We start from the raw sequence: 23069 nt of genomic DNA, 5'->3' as shown, positions 1-23069 counted from the left end.
TTTAGATTTTAATTAAAACCCCTTTTATATTTTTTGTTTCTTGACTAGATTGTGCCTGATGCACAAAGGCATTGACCATTAGGTTGTGTCCCTGAGGATTCGACCCTGCTTCCCTGTGCTATATTTATAGTGCAACTGGCAGTGATAATTTGTTTGCGTGCGACAGCGTGTTAACAACAACACAAAAATCATCAGAGACTCGCTCGAGCATACTCATACTCGACCACTCATCCCTACTTGTTCCTTAGCATCCTAAGGATTCTTACTTGGGTTGCATACAAATCTGGTGCTTTCAGTAGTACGGGCCCAATACAACCTTCCACATCTAACCTGTAGTCACTCTAAGTCCTCCTCCTCGGATTCTAATTCACAAGTACTCTTTCTCTCACAAATATCAGACTACTCTCTCAGTAGGCTACTAGCGTGCTCATCTAAGTATCTCTCCTAGATTACCCCTCAACTTAGAACTCAGCACATACTCAGGGCAAATAACAGATAACACTGACCAATAGCATCTCCTAGGCTAAGGCATCACAAATCAGGCAACTCTAACCTTAGAATATGAATTACCTAGCCTATTCCTTAGCATGCATTTCTAATATCTCATAACACAAATAAGTAAGGGTATTTTGGGAAATCACCGTTCGGGCTCTGGCTAACTGTACACACTGCTCAACTCGTTTTCTCTTAAGACTCTTTCTTACTTTAGAAAAAATCATTTCTTTTGAAAACTTTTCTCAAATCCTCAGTTTGAGTCCTAACACACCCGAGGGTGCATCCGAATCCCTCAAACTAAGGCTCTAATACCAACTTGTAACACCGTAAATTTTCAAACAAAAATTTTCATTTAAAAACCCAATTATCTCATTTCAAAACCAAAATTCCACAAACATCAAGTTATCAAAACACATGTACCAAAACTGTTTACAACACAAATCTAGGATCCTCCAAAAACATATCTTCTACTCAAGTGTGTGTACAATCAAGCCGATGACTTCCCGTGATCTTGAGAGGTACCTGAAACACATAACACAAAACACGGTAAGCACGAAGCTTAGTTAGTTCCCCAAAATACCACACACATCACATTATCCACTCAAGGCTAACTCAATATGAGCCTTCGGACAATGTGTCTCATTGGAGACCTTCCAGTCCCACAACTCGGGTGGACCCTCCAGTCATAACTCAATAAGCTTATAATAATAATACATAGCATAAATCACAAAGACATAATGTAGAATATCATAATACACAGGTAAGCAGATAATACATCTCAGTCACACAAAGTTACTACTCATGTTAAGTATAGTGAGAAGACTCACCTCGTAATCAAGTAAGTAATAATCTCGTACATGAAACTTGAACTAGCCTCCGCCTAACATAAAAGATAATAATCTCTAATCAACACTTAAATCACAACTCAAAATAAACTAGGTTAATCACTCTCTCTCAAACTCATGGAATGGGTAAAAGACCATTTTACCCCTCTACAGTCCCTATACTCCCTGCCTTGACCAAACCCTAAAGTCAAAAAAAGTCAACAATCGAGTCAATTGTCCATGTTGACCCGACTAGCCGAGTGCATCTATGTGACTCGCCGAGTCCCCCATGTTCCTTCAGAACCTAAAGTAAACCCAACTCAACTCATCGAGTTGTCCCGTTAACTCATTGAGCTACCAATGTCCAGTCTCCTCGACGAAAACCCTACCCAACTCGTCGAGTCAACTCTTTGACTCGTCGAGTCCCTTAAGTCAAAATCTTATTTAGACGTTTTAAGGTTGATCTATCACTCCAAACTCTAGATCTAGCCTCCCAAGGGTCGAATGTCACGTAAAGCTTCAATCTTTACGTTCATGCATGGCATGTTTTATCCATAATGCCAAATAAAAGCTCTAACCAAGGTGTTTAAGCATAATAACTCTTTATGGTTGGATAAATCTGGGACCTTTGGACTCTATGGACCTCAAAAGGTCGAGATCTGATGTCTCAGTGCTTGGCAAGCACAAGTCATACCAAATCTCAAGGAAATATGGAAAAAGCCCCATAAGTTTCTCATTAACAAAATGTAAAAAAAATGATGAGCAAGGTGATGACTTTTACCTTCCAACAGAAGCTCCAACTGAATGATTACTAGATCTCACAGCCTTTCCTCGTTCCTTTCTTGAATCTCCCTTCTTCTTCTTCTTCTTCCAATGCTTCACCAAAACACTCAAATATAAGCGCTAACACTCTCTCTTAGCTTAAAGGCCGATTAGGGTTTAACCAAGGGAGTAGGCTAGCTAGTGAGGCGGAAATGAGGACATAAGTTTCCTTAAATAGGCCCCAAACCCAGGGATTTAGGGTTTCACCTCGCAGCGCCTACTCGGCGAGTCGGCTCTTTGACTCGTCGAGTCGATCATTAAACCCACGTGGTCTAATCCGACTCTACTCGACGAGTTAGGCTCACAGCTCGTCGAGTCACAAATGAAGTCTCAATAATAAATAAATAAATAAGGAAACACCTGTGAGTTGGGATGTTACAATGGAATAGGTATTTGTCAATTTAATATTTTTAATAAAATAATATTTTTTATACGTTTAAATAATACTTTTGTTTTTAAATATAGGTTCTGTTGGAGGAGTTATCTATGGAGTAAAACATACCCTAAATTGTCGGGAATGTTTAAAAAATTTGAGGATCATATGTCCAAACATCCAACAAAACCTAATGTGTATACACTATCGGGTTTTTTTTATTCCTTTGAAGGTGTATTTAAGTAATTAAAAAAATATTTTTTTTAAATTTTTCGGTCTTTATTTTTTGATAATTTTTTTATTGCTAACACTTATAAATTAATGTATACTTATTACAAGATATGGATATGAGAGATGTTCCAAACAGTTCGGGGAAATAATGCGATATGACGAAATAATTTATATCCTTGTATCTTGCGGTGGTTTCATATTAGGAGGTTGACTTGGGAGACATTCTGCGATGTTTTCGATGTTGACCAGGACGAGGCGCATCAACCCAAAAAAAAGATGATTGCCTCAGATGTCGAGTCCTTTACCGCACATTATTTGTCATATATTACTAGTTTGATTGTGAATCGTCTGAAATCCCTTCTTCTATACGCTACAACTTTAGAAAAGATGTAAGTAAAATGGTAAAAGTAGAATCTAGTATATTAATATTTTTCAACTATTATTGATAAATCGAATAATTTATGTAGGCGGCATCTTCGTCTGATCCTTCCTGTGGAAACAACTAATCTATCCAGTCCACCGAACAAACTCATATGGTGAGAATTAACAAAAGAACAGCCCAATAAATACTTGCAAGACTTCAATCTTTAGAGGAAGAAATCCAAGGAATGAAAAATAAATGTGGATTTGGAGAAGAGGATGACTTTGAAGAATTTTTTAACGAAGCTTTTGAGGTAAAATAATTAATTTTAGAAATTTACTATGAATTTTTAACGAAGCTTTTGAGGTAAAATACATAATCGTTAAATTTTCTTTTCTTTTTTTATTAATTATTTTTCTTTAAATGTAGGGGAATGAGAATGTGGATGGTAATTATCGGATGCTAAGCCCGGCGGGCCAACAATTTCGTACTCCATGAAAATCAATTCGAGTAAACGAGGATGATGATGTTGATAATCAACCAGAGTGTGATTGTAGAAAACAAAAACAAATCGTGAAGGAGGTTATAATTTTTTTGTATATTAAATTTTTTATTTTTTGGATGTATATTCAAAAAATTAATACGTTTTTTGTAGAAGAAGAAGAAAAAGAAGGTTGTTGCTAGTGACATTGTGGATGCGGAAAATCATATACCCGAGCCTCCTATTGCAAAACCAAGTCGTCCGGTTAGGCTATTAAAACCTTCTCAATATTTTAGCTCTCCAAATGTTTCAGTAAGTATGTTAAAAATTATATTTACTAAAATTTTATTACTATATGGATAGTTATTGACCATGTGTATAATGTAGGCTCAAAATCCCCCCCCCCCCCCCCCCCCCCCGGATATCGTACAGGTGGGGTAATACGCAACGAACCACAACCCCCCATATCTGTCAATGATTCTCTGACACTTTTATTGGATCCGTATGTGATGTAGGGTTGTAACGCCCCTTCTCTATACATGGGAAACAAACTGACTAGTTTTATGAAACATCAGTTATACAATGAAAAAATAGAAGCAAAGTTTTGGGATCTGCTTTTTTATGCATGTGACTTGGGATTTTTAGATGAAGCAGTATGACAACATTTCTTTATATTTAAATTTTAAATAATTTATAAGGTCCTTATGTTTAAATTAAATTTAAGTGCAGCATGTTGACATATGGGGAAGGCTTTTGAATGAGCGGAGACCGAACGATGCACGATGGACAGTCATGTCATCGTCATTTTTCGATGCATTTGAGATGTTCCAGTGGGCAGGAAGTGCAATGGGAAATCCGATTGACCCGTTAGATGGATGTAAATCTTATCAGAGACCGTGTGAGTAAAAAAATAATATATATGAGTCAATTAAATTGTAATATTACACTAATTATACGTTCTAATTAATTGCAACAGTTGTGTGTTAAAACATGTTTATTTTCCAATATGCATCAACCCACATCATTGGGTTCTTGGTGAGTTATGGATGGACACGTTGTCGTTATATTTGTACGAGAGCTTCCGATCTTTTGGCGCCGTGAAGCTTATTGATTTTGTGCTGTTTGAAGAGCTTATTGACCACATTCTACAGGACATTGGCTATCAGAACCACATGGATTTTCTTGTTCAGAAAGCATCCATTACCATTACGGAGGTTATGGATGTGCCCCAACAAGAAGGGATGTTTGGAGAATGTGGTGTATTTATGTTGATGTACATGGAGCAGCTTGTTTCAGGTCAACCGATTGGTATATTGACGACACCTGTTATTGTTGCTACACAGTTTCGCAGTAGGATGGGCATGATATATTATGGATCTTTTAGAAAAACGATTTTAAATTAGTTTGATTAGTAGGTTTTTAGTGACATTTAATGTGTAATATTTCAGCATGATAGTTAAGGTTCTTATTTAGTTTATCTTAACAAAATGACCCCTAATTATTAAACATTCAACATTATTATATAACAAAACTAACAAGATAATAGTACATATTACATAGATTAATCATAACAAACAAGCAAATAAATATATAAAACATATTACATAGATAAACTCATATATAAAATACATAAGCTTACTAGTTGATTAATAAAAAATGATTAAATTTAAAGACTTGGAAAATCAGTTGGATACTTTGTTTTTTTCTTGAAGCACCCACTCATAATTTTTTTGTATGTTTTTTACAACCTTTTCCATTTTAACCTCTTCTTTGTTGGTGTACTCTATTGCATCTCGTACCCAAACCCTTGTAGTTTTTATTTCGCGTTCTTTGTCTTGAACCGACCTCATATTACACTAAATATCGGCTTGTAAGTCATCAAACTGTTTCCTATCTTCTTCAATGCCTTTAATCTCGCTCTTGATCTCTTCCTCTTTTATTAATAGTTTCAATCGCTTCTCTTTTGACATTAACCACCATTTTTCTTGAGAGGTACACATGATTGTATGTGTATGATGGTTATAGAATAACAAGTAGTATATAATTTGTAAATCTCAGACCCATACATATAAGTCTCTATATATAATTGACACTTTATCTACTTTTTTATATGTTTTGACTACTATCAAATAGCCTTTGACTACTATATTATGTGTTGTCATATCGTACTGTGATTTGGCAGCACATTATTCTAATTTCACTACACTTGTATACAATTTGACTACTGTCTACTAGCCATTGACTACCAATTCATGTGTAGTCTTATCGTACAAAGAATATCAAACACATGATTGTAATTTGACTACTTTTTTTATAGGTAGTGACTACTGTCTACTAGAGTTTGACTACTAGTTTATGCGATTGACTACTTGATTTATAGGTTTTGACTACTATCTTGTAGCCGTTGACTATTATCTAATGTCATATATAATGTAAATGTGTTTTCAATTCATAAACCAATGAAACAATAAAAAAATTGGAGTGTGAAAATGATAGAAAGATCAGAGGAGTTGAAAAAGATATTGGCAAAATTTAATTGGCCATCTACATCCACCAATAAGCCATCTACATCCAACAGGGAGAAGATGGATAAGGAAATGAAAAAGGTGTTAATACAAAGAGAAGCTGATGTGGATAAGGCTTATAAGGATTTTGCTTTCCAACGAAAACTTCTAGACAACTAATTGGGACTACATTGACCGTAAAAAGAATTAGATCATAACTACTAGGCAAGAAATCCAATATACCGAGAGTTCGATCCGCTCTGGTGAAGAAATTATTCGAAAGCTAAAGAATGAATTAGAACTTCGTGAGTACAATTTGGAGAAAACAAAAAAGGAAGTCAATGCTATGAAAAAAGAGTATCTGTATGAGTTTCCGATGTGGGAAGAAGATGAGTAATATTTTAATAATTTTCTTGTTTGTTTAAGTAATTTTTAGGTAATGTATCTCTATGTATGTCTTTTCTTAGTAATTTTAAGGTAATAGATCTCCGGTCTCTATGTATGTTTTTTATTAGTGGTTGGATTGTTGAATTAACTTATATTAGCAGCAGTGTCTTATAGTATTGGGACGCTTTATCTATAGGATGTAGTATTTTTATTTATTTCAAACAGTAAAGTAGATACCTTTCATGTGTTTAGTGTAAGATTTCATAGAATAGCATGTACTATATGAGACCTAATAAATTCTATACTTGTCTATATAACAATTCAGTATTATGACATTAGTTTGTATCATAAAAGATGGAGCCTATTGTACCACTAACATGGAACACCCAAAAAGAAGGAACTTTGATACGTGCTTGGATTACCATCATAAAAGAAGCTTATCCACATGGTCCCCCAGAATGTCGTATTGGTTCTTTTTTGGAGTCACTTCTTTTACTTGTTTCATTATGAGATGGGTCGAGGTTATTACCGCACCAAAAAAATATGTAAAATAAAAAATTTTACAAGTGAAACGACATGTAAATCACTTTCATAGAATTCATAGCGAGATCGAAAATGCACGTCCAAATGAGGATGAACAAAGAACTTTACTGGCGACTATAGAGCTATTTCTTTTGGAATCTAACGGTAGAGAGTTTGTCCATGTTGATTCTTGGAATGTTATGAAGAATCTACCTTATTTTTAAATATTTTCTAATCTCGGATGAAGTTTGTTTTGTAGCTTCAAATGTATGGTAGGGAGCTTATCTATGTTAGAATTTCCTTCCCTAAGTCTAATTTCTATTTGATGTAATCAAATTTTGATATTCCAGAATTTATGTTTGTTTTATCGGTTACTCAACGCAATGTTCCTGTTTGACATTTTCGACTTTTTTATTTATAAACGTATGTTCATAGGCTTCGAGTACTGCTTTGTAGTCTGCAATATGTAGTTTCAAACAGTACTTATGGGAATCCACCGTAAAAAACCATTTTTATTTATCAATCTATAAACACAATAATCCAAGTCTTTTAAAGATACAAAATAAAACTTAAATTAAAAATAAAAAATGCTATATTTTTTAAATCCGTTTTTATGTCTTCGTATGTGATTCACTTGTGTTTACATATGAATCACTTGTGATTTACATGTGAATCACATGTGATTTACATGCGAATCACATGTAATTCAAATGTGATTCACGTGTGATTGACACGTGAATCACATATAATTCATATGTGATTTACTTGTGATTTATATATGAATCACATGTAATTTATATGTGATTCACTTATGATTTACATGTGAATACATGTAATTAATATTTGATTCACTTGTGATTTACACTCCTGCAATTTTTCACAAAATTATATCTCATTACTAACCAATTTACACAGATTTACACTCACTGTCCCATAAACGATGTCATTTCTACAAACTTTCACTATTCATTTCATTGTATTTTTGAACTTTTTATGCTTATTACAATGATTATTTGCAAGGTTCATATGTGATGTGGTTTGAATGTGTAAATATTTACCTGGTGAACAATACTAGAGAAGCATGTTATCCTCATTCCAGAAAGGAAAAGCGTTCATCATTGTGTTGAAACTTAAGGTCTATGTTTGCTTAAACAACATTTTCACTTCTTGAAACATCAACTTGAACTGAATGGTTAATCACAAGGTCTATTGAACCTGGAAAATATGAAGATTTGAAAGAATAATGCGTTAAAAAAATATGTGAAGTGGATAGTTAGAATATTACATACCAATGGGTTAATCTTCTAGAAAAGTTTAAAACAAACCGAAAAGTAGACATTTTTTTACTCATGGTTATATCAACTTCATTCTATTGCTATCAGTCATCTTGTTGTATTTCAACTTCATCTTGTTGTATATAAACTTCATCCTATTGTTGTTAATCATTTCCTATATATGAACACAAAAAAAAAACTCCTCATATCAAATTCAACATAACGAATGTTTTCTCATAAGATATGTGTAGATTCTGTTTACAAAACTAATAACAACTTTTTTTTTTTTATCAAAAAAGTGATGACATGTAATTATAGCCTTAGCATGAAAATGAAAAATTCCATATGAAAATTAAAAGACTGCTAACGGTATAATGTAGGTGAGCTTACTGATTAGTCAAACAAAATATATGTGATAGACAAATTAGCCATAAAAAGTATAAAGATAATTTGGAGATTATTACCAACACTTTCTCAAGTAACTTGTTGGAATGTGATGATGACCAATATATTTTTTTTTCAAAAGCACGCATATGAATAGGACTTCTCTTGAATTTACAAAAAAAAAACTTAAAAAAAATGGATTTAATTGCAATCATTTCTTAACTTGATAAGAGATAATTAGTTGCATCACATGTGAAAAGGATCAGAAAGCAGAAGCACCATGGTAACGTTTCTTACAAGCAATATACATGTATTCTCAGTTACATTAACTACTACTTCTTATACTAAACCTGAATTATGCTTAACTAAGGTTACTAGTACTACTAAGCCAAAAGAGTAAATTACCTTTATGCTTCTAAACAAGCTGGTTCACCAATAACACTGCATTAATCACATAAGCATAATTTTTCTTTGAGATCTAGAGGACCCTAGTGATGGTGGAAACATAAGAAAAACTAGATCAAGCTATAATTAGTAAATAATAGTAGAAAACACAGAAGCAAGAATATAATTAGACAAGGTTCAAGCATGTAACCATTGTTTTAGGCACACCTCTCAATGCCAGAATAGTAGAAGCAAATTGTCATCCTTTGAATCTCGACGATGATTCCAAAGCTATTGAAAAAATATATTCAACTTGCGATCATGTAATATAATGGTAAGAAAATGAACACATCAATTAGTAAAGATGGAAAGGCCAATAAAGTATGGATACTTATTTTCAATAGAATAAACAGAAGATCTGATGATAAAAATTGATAAAAAAAAAAGAACATCTCAAGATTCACTTACATAATTCACATGAATGTATTTTCGTAGCTACATATTTAAAGTTAAACCAAAAATTGGGACAAAAAAATACGAAGTCTGTAGAAACTAAAGAGCGAGCAAAAAACCCTCAGTTACAGGAAGTTGAGATGGATGAGTGAGAATCACAAGTACCTTGGGATTCCGTCCATCAATTTTCTGATTTGTATCATCCAACCAGATGGAAGTCACTCCGGCAAGTCATCAACAACCATTTTCGGTGTCTCCTAACACGTAACATTTTCTATACTTTTGTAAGTTTATACCTTCTACAAAAACATCACAAGTACCGATTAGTCACAACAATAGTGCATGAACGTAGCACCAAAGGTTATCAATTAAATTCATCGGTAACTCCATTGTTGTTGTTTTTTTAGAGCGGTTGCTTCCAGAGGATTACGCCTCTATATCCGTGGTTGAATCATGGATGAAACGATGGTAATCAAGGATGTGTGATCGTTTACGAGACTAGTGACGATCTGGAAAGTGGAGGGCACCGATCTAGAAGGCAGAGGGCTCTGATCTAGAAATCAGAGGGATGAAGATGTGTGTGTTAAGAAAGAAACATAAGGAATAATGTGAGAGAGAGAGAGAGAGAGAGAGAATTTCAGAATATAATTTAGTTAATATAGTAATTAATTGTAAATTATATTTTCCATGACTAATATGCCCTTGTGATCATTTTTAAAAAGTCTAAGATACTATTAAAATTGTTGATCTTTCATCAAGACCATTAAAAAATTTTAGTCTAATATTTCACTTTTAGTTCTCGGGTTCTCGAGAAACTACTGGTTCTCAAGTGATCCTCTATCTCTCTCTCTCTCTCTCTCTCTCTATATATATATATATATATATATATATATATATATATATATATATTGTTGTTTAACTTTTTATTTTGCCTCTTACATTTTGATTTTATTTTTTATATTTTTTGTGATTTATATCTTTTTTGAAATTTTATTTGTATATATTTTTAATATTTTTATATTTTGTTTGTTTACATTTTTTTGAATAATTTTTCAAGTTTTTTTTTTTTTTTTTTTTTTCGTATATATTTTTTAATGTTTTTTTGATCTTTTATTTTTTTAATAATTTTGGAAAACTTTTTCTAAATATTTTTATATAAAAAATATATAAAAAGTTTGTTAAAAATGATTATGATTAACACGTATTAGGTGTAAAATTATTTATTTTAATTGGGATATTATATAGGCTAATCGGAATTCGAAACAAGTTTCAATGGCTTCAAGTTCAATTTTTGTAGTTTTAGAATTTTTTTTTTACATTTTTGTTTCGATCGGCAAATGTTAATCTAAATTTTTATAACTCAAAAACATGTGTCAATATTTTCGAGTTCATTTTTTTATTTTTAGAAATTTTGTTGGTTCTCGAGATATATGATTTCCAATTGCCATCATGTAACTTGAACATGTTTTTGAAATTTGGTTAGCCTATTTATTAATCTTATTAACAACAAAATTATATACCTAATTTATGTTAATAATATTCATATTTAACAAACTTTTTTACATTTTTTACAAAAAATATTTTAAAAAATATAAACAAACAAAACGTCAAAAATATTAAAATGAATTCAAACAGCACGTAAAAAAACTTTAAGAATATATTCAAAAAAATCAAAAAGAAAATATAAATGAATAAATGTTAAAAACATTAAACAATATATTCAAAAAAATGTCAAATAAAAGTAAAATAAAATAAATATAAGTAAATAAAATAAAATGTAAACGAAAAAAATATACACAAAAATTAAGAAAGATAAAACGTTAAAAAAAATGGTAAGAAAAATAAAAATACAAAAAAGGATGGATAAAATGATGTTTTTAAGTTAATTAAGAATGTACGATGCACTTTCTTTAAACCAATAGGGATGTATCTTACTTAATATTTAAATTTTAGAAAGAAAATACCAATATGACCAGACCACATAGACCAAGAGTTACTGTAAAAAAAGTAAAAATAAATAAATAAAAATTTGCTTTTCTTGGATTTATCCACTTGTTATTAAAGATTCGGTAGACTTTTTCGCATTACAATTTTAAAGCTAGTTCACTTTAACATGCCAAGCCAAACCTGCTTTATATAAGTTTACATGTTTAAAGCTATTAAATTGTGTGTTATAGGACGTGGTCTACAATTGACTACTAAAGGTTGAGCCTTGGGCATGGTGAGCCCAGGACCTTCTCTCATATCAACCATCTCTTCACTAATCCTTTCCCAATCGAAACACTGTATTAGCAACCCTAACGCCAACCCAACCATACGCATCGCCAAACCTTCTCCTGGACAACTTCTCCTTCCAGACCCAAATGGCATGAAGCTATACCCATCTTTTGTGCCTTCGAACCTTTCTGGGTAAAACCTTTCGGGGTCACTCCAGAGCTTCGGGTCATGATGCATGGCCCATTGGTTGATGAGTAGCATGGTCCCTCGTGGGATGTCATAGCCTCCGACCACACAATCCTCCGATGACTCATGAGGTACTAGTAATGGGAGTGGAGGGTACATACGCAAAGTCTCGTTCACAATACAACGGATATAAGGTAATTTGCTCATGTCTGATTCTTTAACAAGACAGTCCTTCCCCACAAGACTGTCGATTTCCTTCTGTGCCTTCTTTATAACATGTGGATGATTGACCAGAAGGGAAAGAGCCCATTCCATAGTCGTGCCAGAAGTATCAGTTCCAGCTGTTAACAGATTCTAATCAACTACAAGAGTTAGTAAAGGATTTCCAAAAACATATAGTATATCATGTTCCAAAATGCTTAAATTAAAACTTGATAAATATAACTGTAAAGTGGTAGGGAATCTGTTAATTATATTTACCAGCACAAAGCCTCTAATAACTTCATCAGTGTAGTACTCCGGATTAGTTTTTTGTAGCTGCAATAGCACTTTAATCATTGTGTTCTTCTTGGTGTCCGGTTCAATCCCATCTACTTTACGATGTTGCTCGATCAACACTTGAAAAAAAGCGTCTCTCTTTTTCTGCAACTCAATCATCTTCCTTTCCAACCCTTTCGTTCCAAACCATCTCATAATGGGCAAGTGATCCCCTAAATTCGAAGTATCTGCCACCAGAACACTCTCCTTAACTATCTCCAGGAACTGTTTGCCTTCTTCCTTCATATCTCCGCCGAAATATCTCTTCCCCGATATCATCCTCATCATCACGTTCAGCGTCATCTCCTGCAAAACCGACTTCAAGTTTACCGGCGAAGAACTTTCGGAGATCAGCTTACGTATAAGATGTCTTCCTTCGTCAGCGCGTATGTCATGGAATTCGTTTAGGCGATGAGATGAGAAGATCTCGATGGAGGAGATCCGGCGAAGGTTGCGCCAGTGGTCGCCGTATGGTGCCCAGCCTATGCTGGTGTAGTTGTCGCCAAGAATCTTGCCGACGAGAAAGCGAGGGCGGTTGGCGAAGATGACATCGTTCTTCGTGAAACATTCTTCCGCAGCGGTAGGGGAGGAGACCACTAAGACGCGGCGGGATCCAAAGCGGATGAGCAGGATTGGGCCGTGTTTGGCGGAGATTGTGGCCAATTGCCTGTAGAGGGGTTTCTTCAAAAGGTGCAGGTGGCCGATTACCGGGAGGGTTGGAAAGAGAGTCGGCGGGAGGTTGGAAAATTTGCGGCGGAAGTATGAGGAGAAGAGAAATGAAGAGATAAGTAGTGCGATGGCGACGAAGAGATACTCCATTGTGGCAAAAATCGAGAAGTGAGTTTGGATGGAGTTCTTGTTAGGTGCGGCTTATGTTGAGAATGTAGGAGAAAAATATATTTGGTCTTCCCATTTTGGTCTAGAAGGACGTAGCATGACAGGTTAGACCGTGAAGCATGTGGTCTGACTTATATTATAATTTCATTATATCATCAATGACATAATTCAATAGTCCAATTTTCCTTATATATAAAGATTTTTGTGATCAATAGAAAACAGCTTTTTTTTCATAACTAAGTGAACTTTCACTAATTAGAATATAAAAAGATCTTTTATGGTAAACAATATATATTAATAATAAAAGAAGCTTCCTCTATGCTTTCAACGATCGAGAAAGTCGATTGTTTTCACTCACAGCGTGACACATTCAATATTATAGAGGGCAACGGGGAGCAACGAGGTCAGGAAAGGTTGTTGGAGTGAAGGCTGGATGAATGAGAAATATAAGGAAAAAGTGGTGTAGTTGTTGGATTACATATTAATTTAGAAAAAAATTCAGTTTTATCAAGGTTAATATCTATGCAATTAGTGAAATGTTATTCAGATGGTGAAGCATTATGAACTAAAGGAAAAGAAAATTGAGTAACGGTTTGATACGAAATGCTAGCAATTTTTTTTAATAGTAGTGAAATGCTTATAGTTAACTATGGGAAAGGGTACATGAGGCTAGGTTATGTAGTAACTGTTTGATATAAAATGCAAGCAATTTTTTTAATAGTAGTGGAATGTTTATAGTTAACTACGGGAGAGGGTACTTGAGGCTATGTTATGTAATATGACGATAAAGAACCAATTTGGTTTGGTATATAGGTGGTCGACAACTGATTCACCTTCTTAGTCGTCTTAATGAAAAATATAGAGAAGTAATTAGAATCCTGACTACCTAGAAAAGACTTATGATAGTGTTCTACTAGAGTTAATTTAGAAGACATTGGAAGATAAAATGGTACTTAGGAGATATCTCATGACTATCCGTGATATGTATTCCCGGTCTACCACTAGTTTCAGATAGACCTAACAATGAGACCAGTTTGGAGCGAATCTACCTTGATCCTAACCCATTTAACAAATTTCGTAATCCGATCAAAACCTATTCTATAACTCGTCAGGTTTTTAATAATCAAACTCATACCCTTATCCACCGAATCAATAGATATTCATATCTACCCCATAATCCGTAAGTTTTTAAAATAATCAAATACAAACTTTTATTTAGAAAATGCATTACGTACTCAAGGACTTTCAGTTGGATTTAAAATGACTATTGTAGTAACTTTCAGTTGATTTTTAATTGTCGAATGCAGTGATATGACTAGCAATTTCAAACGTTCTTTCGGTTGATAAATCACTTTATTGATTTATTAATGAAATTGGTGATTGTTTTATGAAATATTAATGAAATGATACCATGATTCTTAGTAGAAGAGTAGAAGTCGACTCCTCGAGTCCTATGTAAAAATAGTTTGGTCTTTAGACTTTTGCCCTTTGGACTTTTGATTGGAATTAAAATTAAAGTTTAGACATGATAAAATATAAACGTATAATTCTAAAATTATACAAAGCGGATTATAAACGGAGTAGATCGGTAATGATTCATATCCGACCCTTTTAATAAAATGGTTAACGGGTATGGGTCGTTAACGAGTAAACGAATTAATAACTTGCTCCAAACCCATATAATTCTTAAGGGTTTTGATCAGATCAGGGTCAAAAGCCACTCTACTGCCTGGCCTAGTTTCTGACCCCATTCAAAGACATATAACCATTCCCCATTAAAATTGGGCTTTAGCAATTCGAATGTCAGTCTGTACATTTTTTCCCTTGACCTTACACCAAATGTTTCGCGAGATCCAAGGGAAGTGCTTTGGCGTCTTTTATATGTTGGTGACATTGTGTTATTGATTGAGTCCAAGATCAAATTGAATATTAGGTTGGACAGATAGGGCTGATGTTAGAAGGAAAAGGCTTGCATATTAGTATTCCAAATAAATATTATATCTGGTGCAATTTTAGGGGGGAATGAATAAAGGCTAGACGTGTAACATCTCAAACTTCAACCAATTTTTCTCATCTTTGGTTAAAACCAATCAATCCAATTTCATTCCTAACTGATAGATGGTTACCAATTTTTAAACTTCAGAAACCAAACTCAAATTCAGAGTAATAAAAGATAATGAAAACAATTGTGCAGAAGTCTCCAAAACATATCCATGGATGTAATGCAAATAAGTCGCACCCTTCTCTTTGCTACCAGAACAACCTGAAACATTTAAACTTAAACCAGTAAGCACAAAGCTTAGTGGGTTCCCTAAAATACCATATACTTATGTGAGTGTTATGATACAATCATAGTCTTATGCTCACATTCGTTGGTATAGTACCACTACCGTCTTCCCTGCTATGGTGTCACTATAGTCTTTCATATAGGTGTTATTACCAACATAGTCTTTTCTATAGGTGTTTGGTACCACCATAGTCTTTCATGCAAGTAACAATGACAAACAAGCATACATCGGCACCTACTATCCTACATAATATAGTGAGAATAATCACTTCAATCTAAGAAGAAAAACCTCAAAAACAATCTCCGCAATGAAACGACTAGCACAAACAACCTAATGACGAGTTGTGTCACATCTCGGTCGGCGGCGAAAGTCTCGGGATTACGACATAAACGTTAGATCAGTGTCAACAAACATATAATGGACATTATAAAGATTAATAATATTACAACCCTTCATTAATGTAGTTTGGTGACTTATATTGTTTTGAATATTCGGCAATACGATAGTATTAAAACAAATTCAGTTAAACGTAGTTGAAAATAAGAAAAAAGGGCCTAACAGTTCAGCCAACAATTAAAGCGAAGAAATAAATTATTCCATAACACAAGGTATGTGTTCTCCAACTCCTAAGTCCCTTAATATATATGCGTTTTAAAATACGTTTAAAAAACTGTTGATGATTTCCACAAGTTTTGACTTTGTGGATATTGTTAAGACTGAAATTTTATATAAAAATGAACAACTATTCGATTATATAAAAGGTTTACATTTATCACCAAAAGTATAAAAATGAAGATTGCTAACCTGTCTTAGGTGCGGTTGTACTTGTAATCCCGTACAATTGTTGATATTAATTAACTTACGATATATAAGTTTAAAATCGACATTATTTTGTGTTGTATATTGATAAGTGTTTATTTTACTTAAATAATACACGAATACTTATTCAATGATCTAAGTCTATAACCTTATACTATACATACAATCCTATTTTAAATCGTACTAGTATTTTTCAACGTATAAATCCTATTTGAATCTTATACAAATGTTTTTTTAGAGTGAATTTTAGGGCTACATTGAGCTTATAACTGAGCTAAGTGACTTACATCAGCCTCTCTGAAGCACTTCAAAACGGATGCTATGTAAGTCTCATCAACGCTTCATTAACTTTGTAAATAGGAAAAAGAATACGAAGTTATCACCTGTTACGAGTCGTGAGACGGAAGTTGTAACTAGCAACCATAAGCGACAGTGCCAACTCGTATACACCTATACACAATGTTTTCCGCTCTCAAAGATTAACTGTTATTATAGAGGTCTTTACTAAGTTTATGTTGTTAGTTAATGGATAGTAAACTCACATTGAAATCTTGGGTTTTACAAATCTATAAAAGTGTGTGTGTTCGAAACTTTAGTTGTAAAGTTTAATAAACTTAGTGTAAAACCACAAAAGTTTTCTACCAAAAATTAAACAACATAACGATTATGTTTTAACTAAAATCAGATTTCAACCAATATGAAATCAAATATATATATATATATATATATATATATATATATATATATATATATATATATATATATATATATATATATATATAGAGAGAGAGAGAGAGAGAGAGAGCTAGGTTTAAATGTGGATTGACATCTATTGTGTAGATGTGTGGACAATGTTATTATGTGAGAATGACAAAGAAAATATGTTGTTTGATAATGTGAATACGTTCAATCTTACATAAATATTGTCATTATCACGCCTACTCACCAATTAAATCGTCTATAAGGTTATTATAGACTTTTTTATGATTCACATTCTGTCAGAATGTTGTAAAGATGTTTATTGAGTCATATTCTGTAAAAATGAAATTAAGTGAAAAATGAAGTGTGAGAACAAAAATGAATAAGAATTAGTGAGAATGAATGGAAATGACAACAATTGTGTGAGGTTGAACGTATTCACATTATTAAACAACTTATTGTTTTAGTAATTCTCATAGAATAGAACTGTCCAGACATCCGCAGAATAGTTTTCCATCCACATAATAACATATATATATATATATATATATATATATATATATTATGTGCCAACAAATATCACTATATGTCATAAATTGTACATACTTCGTGATCTTTTTATGTTAAAAACATATGAATATAAGTACTAAAATCATTTTAGTGGAAGCCATATATATATATATATATATATATATATATATATATATATATATATATATATATATATATCCATTTTTCGTGTGACAACATAGATGTATATATTGATTTTATGTACAAAATATATATATATATATATATATATATATATATATATATATATATATATATATATATATAATCTAATACTATTTTATGGGAAAATCATAAATATCTTGATTATAACATTTTTGTATCATAAACATACATATATACAATCGAGTCATTTTATATCATAAAACACACTTACTCATACATACACTCATATATACACTCAAACAAACATGCACACACACGTGTGTATATATATATATATATATATATATATATATATATATATATATATATATATATATATATATATATATATATATATATATATATATATGCTAGAAACCCAAATTTAAATATTAAAATAATAGTATTTTAGACCTATTCAAATATGTTTTTCTTACCGACTATAGGAGTCTTCGAGAACCTTTTCGGTTCCTTCCTAAAACCGTCGAAGGCAAGGAGGTTCTAGAATTACCTCCCTTTGCTTAACTATTAAACAATTATAATTCAACAATTTGCTCCTTTAATTAGTTCTACTTAATCCAAATTTAATTTTCAATTAATTATAATTAATTACTAAAAAATTTTAGTTAATATATTAATCATATAATATATTTACAAATCATTTTATCTCTCTCCTATTACAATTTCTAGCTAATTCTTGTTAAGAGTGTAACCCACAAAGACTTTGCTTTTATTCCATAATGTTATATCAATTTACTGATGACCTTAGTCACTTAATATAATAGTCTGCCACTTAGATAAGTTTTCAACTACAATGACAATTATAGACTTTGAATAACCAAGAAAGTGTGCTTTCCAAAATCACTGCCAAACTCCGATTAAATCAAACTTCGACCTTAAGATAAGTTTCCACTTATTCTTTGATTCGTCAAGATATCGTATGGACACGAGACATGAATACAAATCAATCTCATGGTCCAATATTTTGTTTCTTGATTTCTGATATCTGATTACTTTATTAGACTACAAATTAAACACATCAATTTAGTCCAGGTAGGACCTAGAACTATAATGTTAAGATCAAATAACTGTGGGTGTGGGTAGGGGTGTTCGTTTGGATGAATCGATTCGATCTGATCCAATTAAGTAAATCCAAATTGATTTCAGTTGTCAAAACATAAATCTGAATTATCAGAACTAAATTCAAATATGATCCAATCCAATCTAATTACAATTCGCTTGGATTGGTTTTTATAATTTGATTTTCAAAAACTAGAACATTTTAAAACGATATATAATTATACTATTATCTAATTTTTATAGAAGATGAAGAAACACATTATTTAGTCGTGATTAAAATTTATAAACAACTACTAAAAAGATATATTATAATTTAATATTTAATAGATAAAATAGTTTTGTGAAAAAAAATGCATATTAATTGTTTTTTATCATGTGAAACGTTTTGAAATTTTTCGAAAAAAGTATATTATAAAATTAATATATATATATATATATATATATATATATATATATATATATATATATTAGAAATAAATAAATAATAAATTGTTATTTGGTTTTTTGGATTATTTGGTTCTTATTTTATAAACTAAAACCAATCTGAAATCCAAAATTATAATTCGGTTTTAGTGAAAACAAATTCAAAAATCTGAATATCCAAACAAAATAGTCAAATCCAAATTGTCCAATTGGATAATTCGGTTTTATTCAAATATTGAACAACCCTAACTTAGGGGCCCAAAGATATCACTTTTCCCTTAATGGGAAAATAGAATGAATAAACATTGATTGTATAATCATAATTTTTACTCATCATGCCATTCATGGAGTTACATTTTATAAAATCAAGTTGCAGATGCTTTGATGTAGAACCAATGCATAACATACTTGCAAACTATAACTTTTATATCTCTGAAGAAAAGAAGATATTATCGTCTTATAATTACTTATGATGGAATCGATGAAGTAATCTTTAAGCACATGTTTCCCATATTCAAAAATTCCTATTTTATGTACTCATGAATATTGCATCAATCTCTATGCTATGTCCAATCACCACTAACAATCTATTAATATTTAATGACAATCTTAAATTAATACCTACTCCCAGAAGTATGACCGACTGTGGCTTTTTGAATAAACTGATTCTCGATTATTAAACATGCAAAACAAAACATACGAATAAATAATTGAGGATGGTGATCATAAAGCCCACAAATAATTCTCTATTATTTAATCACCAAAAAGAATTACAATCTACTTTGTTACATGGTTTCGAAAATATCAAGTAACTACTAATACTAACATCATCTCTTAATCCAATGCTCCAAGCATATTCGAAGTGCATGATCTTGCTTAACCCCTTTTCTGAAAGGGTCCGCAAGATTATCCTCAAATGATACTTGATTCACCATGAGTTTTCCATCTTCAACTTGATGTCAGATGTAAATATGCAATGGTATTTTGTTTCAATGTGTTGTGATCCCCTATGATCCCTTGGTTCTTTTGTCAAAGCAACCATACCTTTATTGTCACATAAACTCTTCATGGGCTCTTTGGTTGTTGGTATAACTTCAAGGTCTCTAATGAAATTCTTCAACCAAGCCGCTTCCTTTTCCTCCTCGCCAGATGCGATGTACTCTGGTTCACAAGTAGAATCAGCCATCCTTTTATCTTTGGGACTTTTCCAAGTCATCGCTCCATCATTCAATAGAAATATGCATCTAAACTAAGAGTAACTATAATCCCGATCCGTTTGAAAGTTGGCATCATTATAACCACTCACTCTAATATCATCTTTTCCACCGAAAACTAAGATCATGTCTTTAGTTTTCTGCAAATACTTGAGTATATTTTCACTGTTCTCCAATAACTTGTGCTAGGATTTACTTGATATCGACTAACCATGCTTAAAGCATAAGCCACACCAGGGAAAGTACAAGTCATAACATACATGGTGGATCCTAGTGGTGAAGCATACGGGAATCGACTCACAACATCTATTTCTTTGTCACTACTGGGAAACTGAGGCGTACTTAATTTAATAGTATGTTGTATAGGAAGATCTCTTTCTTGGAATTCTCCATATTAAACTGTTTCACTATTTTATTTAAGTATATACTCTGGCTAAGTGCTAGTAAACATTTTTGTCTATCCATATATATCCTTATTCCAAGAAAGTATGTTGCCCCTCCTAGATCCTTGATAGCGAAATATTTTCCGTGCCAGGACTTCACCTCTTGCAATGTTGGAACATTGTTTCCTATGAGGAGTATGTAATCAACATACAAAACTAGAAAGGTCACTACACTCCTACTAGCTTTGATATACATACATGAATCATTTTGAATTCTGGAAAATTCAAACTCTTTAACCCTTTCATGGAAAAAAAGATTCTAGCTACAAGATTCTTGTTTAAGTCCATAGATAGACTTCTCTCGCTTACACACCTTATTAGGATATTTGGCATGTTCAAAACCTTATAGTTGAGCCATGTAAACATCCTCATTTAGCTTTCCGTTAAGGAAAGCGGTGCTAACATCCATTTTCTATATATCATAATCATGAAAAGAAACTATGGCAAGCATTATACTAACATACTTAATTTTCGCTACTAGTGAAAAGGTATCATCATACTCCACCCCATAGGTTTGAGTAAAGCTCTTTTCAACCAATCTAGCCTTGAACATTTATACAATCCAATCCCTGTCGATATTCTTCTTGAAAATCCATTTACAACCCACCGTATTCTGATCAGATGTATGATTGACCAAAGTCCATACTTGGTTATTTTACATGGATCGGATCTCGTTATCCATTAACTCTTTCCATTTAGCATCCTTAGGTCTTGTCATCGTTTAATTGTAGATCATTGGCTCATCCACATTTACTAGTGTATTATCACTAATAAACATGTTCTGTAAGGTCAAACCTTAGAATCTGATGAAGTGAAACCAGGTTACGTTGACCTCTATTAGCACCAACGCAAGTTTAAGTGTTATCTACGAAGCAAGCGTCAGCATGATAATATAATGTTTTGTCTTTATAGATATACGCCTAATTAGTTAGCAAATCCGATATCTTAGGGATATAAGATATATTTTGTATTTACATAGATTAGGTAAAATCCCTGATTTGTAGGTTTCACATCTTTTAGATTTTACTATAAAACCATCTATTATGGGTTTGTGTGATTAGTTGATTCATGAACCCTAACTCTATGTTTAATCTCATTGTGAGAACTTTCTTATTGAAAAACCTTTGTGATAAATCTTTGTTATTTGTTTTCTCTATTAATCGATCTTGATTAGGGATCCTACAACTTGTATCAAGGCAGGTCACTAATATCGATTAACAATGTCTTTTTCTTCCTCATCCGATCTATAGAAAACCACTTCTGGTAAAAGAAATCCCAAAGTTCAATGAGAAGAACTTCCACCATGTGGAACTCAAAAGAAATGATGGTTCTTGAAACCGTGGACTATTCCATGATGGATATTATCAATGATGGTCCTCATGTTCCTATGTATCACCCCATGAAGGAAAACGTTAAGGACGGTGACGTGGTCGAAAAACCTACTCATTAATTTACTGAAGACAAGAAGCGTCTAGTTGAGCTTGATGCTAAAGCTTGTGAAGACATAGGAAACGCTCTTCCTTATGTCATCTACCATTTTTGTTCAAAATTGTATATCTACCAACGAGATGATGGATACACCGACAGTAGCATATGAAGGAACTGATGAAGTGAAAGTTATCAACAAGAACAGTCTAAATAGACTATACAGACACTTTTTCAAACAAAAAAATGAATCTCTTACTCAAGTTTTCAACCATTTTAATTGATTGGTGAACGATATACATCATCTCAACATGAACAAAACTAGAGACTCTTTTGTTCTTAAGTTTCTTGACTTGTTGAATGATAGTTGGAAATATCATGTTGATGTTCTAAAAAACAGTAAGAAGATTGCAACCTTGGATATGTCTTCATTATTTAGCAATCTTCGTAATCATGAAGAAACAAAGATTTCACACAATGAAATTATGCGAGACACTCACAGGGACATATCAGTTGCCCTCTATTCAAAGAAGCCACCCCCAAATAGTGACCTCAATTTATTGGATGAATTCAAAGGTGAAGCCTTGATATTCAAATGCTATATTAGCCGAAGTGACAAGAAACCATCTGTACCAAAAAGGTTTCCACCAATGTTTGACTCATCATCGTCTAAGGGCTATGGGTTGGTAGAA

At 32.5% G+C, this 23069-nt stretch overlaps 1 protein-coding gene across 1 annotated transcript; it reads right to left on the bottom strand.

Moving 5' to 3' along the window:
- Positions 1-11513: 11513 nt before the first annotated feature.
- On the bottom strand, positions 11514-13373 carry LOC145096949 (cytochrome P450 81Q32-like). The gene is made up of 2 exons (XM_079034339.1): positions 12379-13373; positions 11514-12252 (listed from the first exon to the last, which is right to left on the bottom strand). The coding sequence occupies exons 1-2, from the start codon at positions 13252-13254 to the stop codon at positions 11638-11640; spliced, it is 1491 nt and encodes a 496-aa protein (XP_078890465.1). The 5' UTR covers positions 13255-13373; the 3' UTR covers positions 11514-11637.
- Between the last annotated feature and the right edge of the window lie 9696 nt (positions 13374-23069).

This window comes from Lactuca serriola, chromosome 4 (assembly GCF_051521515.1).
Source record: "Lactuca serriola cultivar US96UC23 chromosome 4, Lser_US96UC23_V15, whole genome shotgun sequence".
Taxonomy (NCBI): Eukaryota; Viridiplantae; Streptophyta; class Magnoliopsida; order Asterales; family Asteraceae; genus Lactuca; species Lactuca serriola.
Note: the sequence above shows the minus strand (reverse complement) of the source record. Positions and strands in the feature narration are given on the sequence as shown.

Coding starts and splice junctions, on each gene's coding strand:
- LOC145096949 (XM_079034339.1), bottom strand. CDS start 13,254: ATGGAGTATCTCTTCGTCGCCATCGCACTACTTATCTCTTCATTTCTC. Junction 12,253..12,378: donor TTATTAGAGGCTTTGTGCTG/GTAAATATAATT, acceptor GTAGTTGATTAG/AATCTGTTAACAGCTGGAAC.